Source organism: Buceros rhinoceros, unplaced genomic scaffold (assembly GCF_000710305.1).
Source record: "Buceros rhinoceros silvestris isolate BGI_N320 unplaced genomic scaffold, ASM71030v1 scaffold8538, whole genome shotgun sequence".
Lineage (NCBI taxonomy): Eukaryota > Metazoa > Chordata > Aves > Bucerotiformes > Bucerotidae > Buceros > Buceros rhinoceros.
The window spans coordinates 844-8,580 of NW_010426313.1; the positions used below are offsets into that span (position 1 = coordinate 844).

At 39.8% G+C, this 7,737-nt stretch overlaps 1 protein-coding gene across 1 annotated transcript in view; it reads left to right on the forward strand.

The window, feature by feature from the left end:
• Positions 1 to 3,814: 3,814 nt before the first annotated feature.
• CMTM7 (CKLF-like MARVEL transmembrane domain containing 7) overlaps positions 3,815 to 7,737 on the forward strand; it is a gene marked incomplete at its 5' end in the record, with an annotated part of 5,880 nt that continues 1,957 nt past the window's right edge. The window contains 2 exons of the mRNA XM_010141456.1: positions 3,815 to 3,988; positions 7,343 to 7,441. Of these exons, the coding sequence (XP_010139758.1) occupies positions 3,815 to 3,988; positions 7,343 to 7,441 (273 nt within the window). The remainder of the gene's footprint in view (positions 3,989 to 7,342; positions 7,442 to 7,737) is intronic.

Genomic DNA, 7,737 nt, shown 5'->3' on the forward strand with positions numbered 1-7,737 from the left:
TCAGTTCAATTGAATTAACTTCTGTGAAACAGTAAATACGGAACTTTATTTAAATCCAAAAATCCCTCCTTAGAGTTAATTGATGCATATGCTTTTTTTTTTTTTGCTTTTCAGAAACCAGAAAACAGTTAAACAGTAGCATCCTGCAATGTGTTCCTCACCTGTTTTGTAATGCAGGTCTGAAGCCTGGATATATTTTTGTGGTGCACATTGAAATCTTCTGAAGAGACTGGCAATCATTTGACCTCTCTTTCTAGTCTGACCGGCTTGCTGGCTATGGGTTATATGTCTGCTGCTCTTACAATCTGTGAAATACTATATTGAAATGGAAATGGCAGCGCCCAGATTTTTTTTGTGCCTGTAGTTTTTTTTATTTTCAAGATGTATTAACCTAAACTGCTCTCCTGGGCAGAGATGCATTAAGAACACTCAATGTCTGATAATTTTAGTGCTTTGTCATTCATTTCTCTCTCTCTCTCTCCGTGCCATGAACTGAATTCTAAGATACGTGTTGAATATATATATAATATATTAATTGTTTTATCACTCAATTTCAAGTTCTCTGGAAACAGGAATTTCAGGGGGAGAAAAAGTGCATCATCACCCAGGATATCATCATAAACCAATATCTGGTGAAGGAACTTTGGTATTTGTAACTTTTAAAACAATATTATGTGGCTCTATTTCCTACATTGTTAGCATTCCTTTCTGACAGGTGAGTTTTGAACTCTGACTGTACCTGCTCGCCATGTGGGCGATATAATATGGCAGTCATGGGATAGCTTTATTTAAAGTTTTTGGTATGGTCCCATTTGCACCTGTCCTGTGAAATGTCCTGCGTTATGTGCCTCATATCAGAGAACCCTCTTTACAAACTGCACGTAAATCTCGTGTTGTGAAATATACGCTGAGAAAGGAAATCTGAAAAAAAATACCTCTTGTAATGCAGTGATTTCTTCCTACTTATGTGCTGAGACACATCTAAGATCAAAGAAGGGAGAATCTTTACTAATTGTTTGGGTAATTGTTTTAATTGTGAAGTGCACTTGAAGTGGAAAACATGTTTGTTCAAATCCACATTTCTACCCTGTTCTTAGGAGCTGAGCAGATTCTTCACTAACTAGTTGGTACCTTGTACCTTCTTATTTCTAAAGAATGTAACGCCTCAGATGAATTTTCTGTCCTTGTCCTTGGATGGCTCATGTTCTTCATGCTGCTTCTCATTTTATATGCCTTTTTATTTAAAAAGGTACTTCTATGCTTCCATGAAGTTGAAAGGACTGAGTCTAGTTTAAACTAAGATTTTTTTACCAGTGCTTCGTGCTTATTATTTGGATGGTGGTTGTACTTCAAGGATCCAGTCCTTCTTTGCACACAGTATAAAAGTTGCTAAAGTTATTGGTTCAAGCATGAAATGAGCCAATAGGCAGATTTAATATCTCTGTGAATTAGTGCTTCCTTTTTGATTTGTATAGTGTAATTGAAACTGAGAACTGATTATTGTGAAGACACCTGAATAAGGGAGACCTCGTTTAGCCTTTGGTGGTTAGAAAAGTGTTGTCCTCATCCCACATTTATCAAAGAGCAAGATTCAATGCTTGCTGTGACTTCTTGTTGAGTCTTCCTACAGAATGAAATTTCATTAAATTTAGTTTCATTTTCTCATTAAAATAATAGCTTGCATCACTTAAATTATAGGGTAAATTACCTGTTTATCTCACCTGACCCTGCCTTGTGTAATGGCAGAGTCAGAGTAAAGCTATTTGGTTTATTTAGTGGTTCACTTTTCTGCTGGCGTTTCTGAGATGACCCAGCACAGATGACTGGAGGAGCCAGTATATGACAGGGAGCGAAGTCAGGGTGAGAAGGAGAAGATGACAAAGACCATGGCCACTCATGAAACCACAGCTTAATGTAAACCTAGTATATGTAGCCACAGGATGAACAGAGCTTCATCAAAATAATCACAGAATTTAAGAACTGGGCCAGAAGTCTTTAAATACTGGCTTTTGGAAAGCATTGTTTTGTTGTCTTCCAAGAAATGCGGCATCTCAGAAGGCCCTGCCACGCACAGGATGGAAGACTTTGTCCATTTAGGATTCCCCAGCACCTAGGCTCTGAGACTCAGAGTACAGGCATGGTACAGACGGAAGCACTAAACATGTAGGATGCTGCTATGATGTTACATTCCCAAACCAGAGGGCAGGAACACATTTGGGGACACAGGGACAGAGAAATACTGCATTTTCAAAGTCACATATAACCTCCATTCTTGAGAAGCTTTGAGCATGATTTAGCCCTGCACTTCAAAGTCCCGTCTTCCCTACCCTACATCTCTTTCAAAGGTGGGAGGCTTACTGTAGTGCATAAGCCTGTCACTGGCTTGGACTGAGCATCACTTACAATGCTTGTTGGATTATCACAGTAAAAGTAATGGAGCTGGACCAGACCTAACAACAGCTTAACCACATTTGTGCGGGAAAGGATGCCAGAGCATTGACTTTTCTGTTTGGAGCCACCTTTTTGAGGTGATTCACTGTTGGGACATTGATGTGCCTTTTGGATGGGGTTTGGCCAAGGTGACAAGTTCTTATGAACTACTTAAGAAGTTCTTATGTGTGTATAGAGCTTTTAGTTGCTCTTGAGAATGCATATGTTTAGCTTGTCCACTTAAAACCAAGTAGGTGAAACTCATTAAAACTCATTACAGCAGGAAGAATCTAAGCTAATTTGTTTGGATGTTTGGTTTGTTTGTGAGGTTTTTCCCCTTTTAATCTTAAGGAAATGATTCTAATAATGGATGCAGTTTGTTAGGAATTCAGAATATGCAGTGTGCAGGAAAGGGTGGTGCAGTCTTGAAGTGCTGGCTTCCTCACATAGTTTTTTTTTTTTAATGTCTTGGAGAAACACTTAAAATGTAAATCACTACTACTCCCAGCTGACTTTGGATGAACTAACTTACAGTGACTGAAAGCATGCATTGACAAAGTCTGTAATAAGAAAATATTTGGGTATATCATCATTACATTTATTTTTATCACCCAGGCTAGCCAGACTAGAAGCAGCAAGAAGTAGTAAAGTGGTAGTCTTGCTGGCAGAAGCAGCAAGATTAGTAAATTGAACAAGTACCTTTAGATTTAAAAAAAAATTAGCTTTTGCCCTTTGCAAGCCTACAACTGAAAAAAATTTTGGGTGACAATGTTAACATACTAAAGATTTTAAACTACTTTATTGGGGGTGGAATGAATTAATCAATTCCTTCAAATGTTTGTATTATTTGCTATGATACTACCTTGTAGCCTGCTAATACTCCTGCTCTGTAGGTGGTAGAAAAGGAAGGGTAACACTCTTAGCTCAGCTGTAGGCCCTCTGATTTTGCAGGCAAAAAATCTCACTAAATGGAAGTAAAAAAGTGCATGTGTTCACAGGCACCTGCTGTTTTACAGCTTTTAGTGATTTCCTCCTAAAGGTCTGTGAGGTTTCAGTCGCTGGTGCAACTCCAGGTATTCAGTGCTTCTTCTGTTTGAGACTTCTTGTACTGTACACAGAGACTTCTTCAGGCTGGATTTCTCAGGCTGAAACTGCTTCTTCCCTTCTAGCAGATGGCTCTTTCCCCACTCTTAATGTTTTAGCTCGTTTAACAGCAAATTTTGAAACATGATTACGATGCACGTTACTTTGTCCTCCATTTTATTTGGACCATCCAATTTAAATGAGATATTTGTTTTCTGTTTCTAAGTGCCATTTTCTTGTGTTTAACATAATTTCCACAGCCCTCTGAGCACCTCTGTAAAATGTGCCTTTTGTCTTTCAGGTCTCACTGCTGGTTGGATTCATCAGTGTAAATAATTCTTCGTGGACAGATTACAATGCATACAGCTACTTTCAGATCGTCACCATGTGCGACTTGGTTATGATTTTGTTCTTCTACATTATCCACATTTTCAGAATCTACAGGAGACTCACGTGCGTTAGCTGGCCACTTGCGGTAAGCACGCGAGATGGTCTGGGTTCCTTGCCTCTCTTAGGTCAATGTCTTGGTTACTTAGTCCATTTTCTTGTGCTATCACGCAATGATAGGCTGTCTTTCACGTAATTCTTTTTTGCCTTGTATACAAATCCTTTTGTTATTAGTATTCAGTTCAGCAGATGCTGTAACTGTAAGATTTTTAGCCGATTTGGAGCTGATCATGCCCTCCTTTACACAGATACAAATCCAGATTTACTCCAGGGAAGGCAAAAGTGTTATTTTCAAACCACTGAAAAGAAGCTAGTAATTATCAAGCCTTCAGCAGATGGGTGCTAGCTCAGGTCAATTAGAGCAGCTAAGGAATTCCTAGAGTATCAAATTACAGCATTAGAATTCATGTACTACATCCTGCCTCAAAATAAATTCTGCGAGGGCTATTTAAGTAAAATGTGTCTCTTTGTGGTATGGTTTGAGCTTGTAAGGGACAAGCCCAAAATGACTGTGCTGTGAACCCAGAACAATGCTCCTAGAGATCCTTAAGACATGAGGAGGGATCTGGTGTCACTTCTCTAGATTGGACAGGTGTCTCAACCACTCCTGGAACTGGGGCAAGAGAAGGTTCCAGAAGTCCAGAAGCTGCCTATAAATAGGGGCATGTACATGTCTCTGGGGCTGACTCCACCGAATACCTCCATTGGCAGGTTTGATGCTGGATCCAGGACTGGTGATCTCTCTCTCCTTCCTTTGCTTCCTTGCCCCCCTCTTAAAATTTTAAAGTAATGCAGGGCCTACCTGGATTTCCTGTAACATCTCATAGCTTAGGTATGACGGCCAATGTTTACAGAATATTTGTTCTATACAAATCTCCCATTAAAGCTGATGTTTATGTACGGACCTTGAGTGCTATCTCACCTTAATCCACACTAAGGAGATTTCTTAGTCACTCCCCCCCTCCTCACAGGCAAGATGTGACAGAGGTAACTTAAATGATAGCAAGAAATAGGAGCCTCAGCCCAATTGCCATAACCTGGCCATTCCTGGGATATCCTGCAGGACATTCCTGTCTCATTCCCACATTCTGCCTGCACATCCATCTCTTATATCCTAGCATAGAACTAACAAGCAGCACAGAAAACGCAAGATGTGAATTTCCGCAGTAGCAGAAGGTTAGGTCGGCTAACAGAAGAGTCCTGCATCCTAGTGTGGGATGACTGATTTTAATAACCTCTTAGAACCTGTCTCCCTTATGCAGAGTGACATGTTAGTTCCACAGAGGAAGGACAAAGAGATGGGGAAGCCAACTTATGGAGGGTTATAGAGGGGTTTTGAAATCCAAGACGTGGTTGGATGGCATTTAATGGAAACTATGTAGGTATTTTACAGATCTAAGATAATGGTTTGTCCATCCATCCACTTCTAACCAGAGAGAAAAATCTAATTTTCTTTTGAGCTGAAGAATATGGTTAGACTTGCACCCCTTTTTATTTTTTCAAATGTGTACCATCACTATGTCTCTAGAAAGTAGACATTTATCTAGAGATAGTACAGGTGCAGGGACAGAGATAAGCTAATAAATGACAGTTTTGCAAAGCAGCATTTAATGCGTGCATTGCTGTAACAGGGCTATGCCATTTTGAACTCTGCATAGGCTGCTTTTGGTTTTTATTGTCTGTTTAGTCGTTCCTAAATGCTGCAAAGTCACTAGTGAGTTTAAGGAACTGCAGTTTGTGGCTGCTCATTTTCAACTTTATGGGATGTAATCCTTGAACGCTGAAGCTCTTTTACTACCAACCTCCTTTTCAGTCATATATTTAAGTACCTTTAGAACAGAATAGGAAGACCTGTAAGAGACTTTGGGAAACTACAGCTACTGTTTGGCTGAGTTTCCTGACCAGATGTCTACATTACAGTCCGGGGTATGATTTGTAGCCAGTAAAGTTGCAGTGGTTCAAGAGGTTGTTCAGCACTGACACCTTTTAAAGCTCGGAAGTATTTCTCCAGAGGGGCACTCTCCCAGCCTTGCCAGGAGTTGATTCTCTGCCTAATTTAGCCTTTGATCATTCTTTTGCACCTTTGCCCATCCCTCAGATTCTTCTGAAGTAGTGGCCTGTGTACACTGGTTCATTTGATGTCTCTACGGAGGCAATGACATGCCTAATTTGCCTGCTGCATTGTGGACTAGCCAGAGCAGCCTCCTTAGGGAAATAATTTATTCTAGCAAAAGCAAGGGTTGAGATCTTGATTACCTGAAGCAAGGTTACAATGAGGAAAGTAAGTTACAGTCTCATAGCCTACTTTATGCCAAAGAACCTCCTCAGCCGTTAATAAACACGGGAGCAGAGGAAAACTGTGGTGTGGTATGGTATAATGTGACTATTTCTCTTCTGGGATTTCCTTGAACAGATTCCTTTCAGGACTATATTCTCTCTCCTTTGGTTTGAGACGGAATTGCTCTTCTCCCTTATACATAGCATTTGTTTGTCTCATACTGATAGTGCAATGCAAATAAAGGAAGCAGATACTCTCCTACACACCCCACCATATAAAAGAAACAACACATGTTCAGTTTGAAAACACCCATATTTAGTTGCCGTAAGATGTAGTTGCCACAACAAGATAAGTTATGACGATTCAAATTCTAAATCCACATTTAACCCTTGCTTATAACAAGGTAAAATTGACTCCCGGACCGATACTCATCGCATTAGAGAAGAGCTTAAACGTGGTGCCTGAGTACTCTCTCTGAAAAACCCGTGGCATCATGTTTTACTGTAGGACAGCTGCAGCCAACCTTACATGCCTTGGTGTTGGGTACGAATATCTGTGTAGTTGTGCTTTTCATGGCTTCCCTCCTGTTCTCAGTCTTGGACAATAGAAGTTGCTAGTAAATCTAGCGTAGATCCGCTGCTTACTTTCTAAGATTATCAGAAGTAGGAGCATTTGGTTTTCCACTTAGGCCATTTGCTGCCATTTATTTCCATTTCATACGTGCCTTTATAGAGAAATACGCCCTTAAGGTTTTCTCCTTCCTGCAGAACTAAGTAAGGTGCATACTTGATGCAATAAAGATACATGTTTCACCCTCAGTAGTCTACCATGTTGAATTGTAGATCTTTGTAGATCTTTTTCCAGTAATATTAGTAGACCTGAAGATTGGCACTCTCTTCTTTTTTGAACAGAAAGTCAGGTATGGTACAAAATCCACTCATGAGGGACCTCTTAAATCTTCTTTCTTTTTTTCTTTTTTTTTTTTTGACTGATATTTTGTCCTCTGTTTCAGTAACCTCTGCCAACTTGTTTTCGTTCTGAGGTATATAAAAATGTTTTCCTCGTAAGTTTCTTTTCTGATGCAGGTTGTGCTTGTCTTTGCAGGAGTTTCTTCATTATTTAATTGGTACAATTCTGCTTCTCATCGCATCGATTGTAGCAGCATCCAAGAGTTACAATTTGACTGGACTTGTGGCTGGAGCGGTAAGCCTGTGTTTATTAGTCTTGACACCTTTTAAATTGCATTATATATTAAGTGGGGCATTGGAAATCTATTACTTATAATTGTATTTTCTTACAGACTTGCCTTGTTTGGCAAGTGTCTTGGTTAGGTGAACCACCTTTCAGCTCATTTCAGTGAACGTTCTGTAACACAATGCCAATAAAAATATTTTGTTGCGAGACTCCAGACTCGCCACTAAAGTGAGTGCTTGTTACATCAGAGAGCTGAAATCAAAGGCCTCATCTTTAACTCATAGCAACTAATGTGTTTAGGGAAA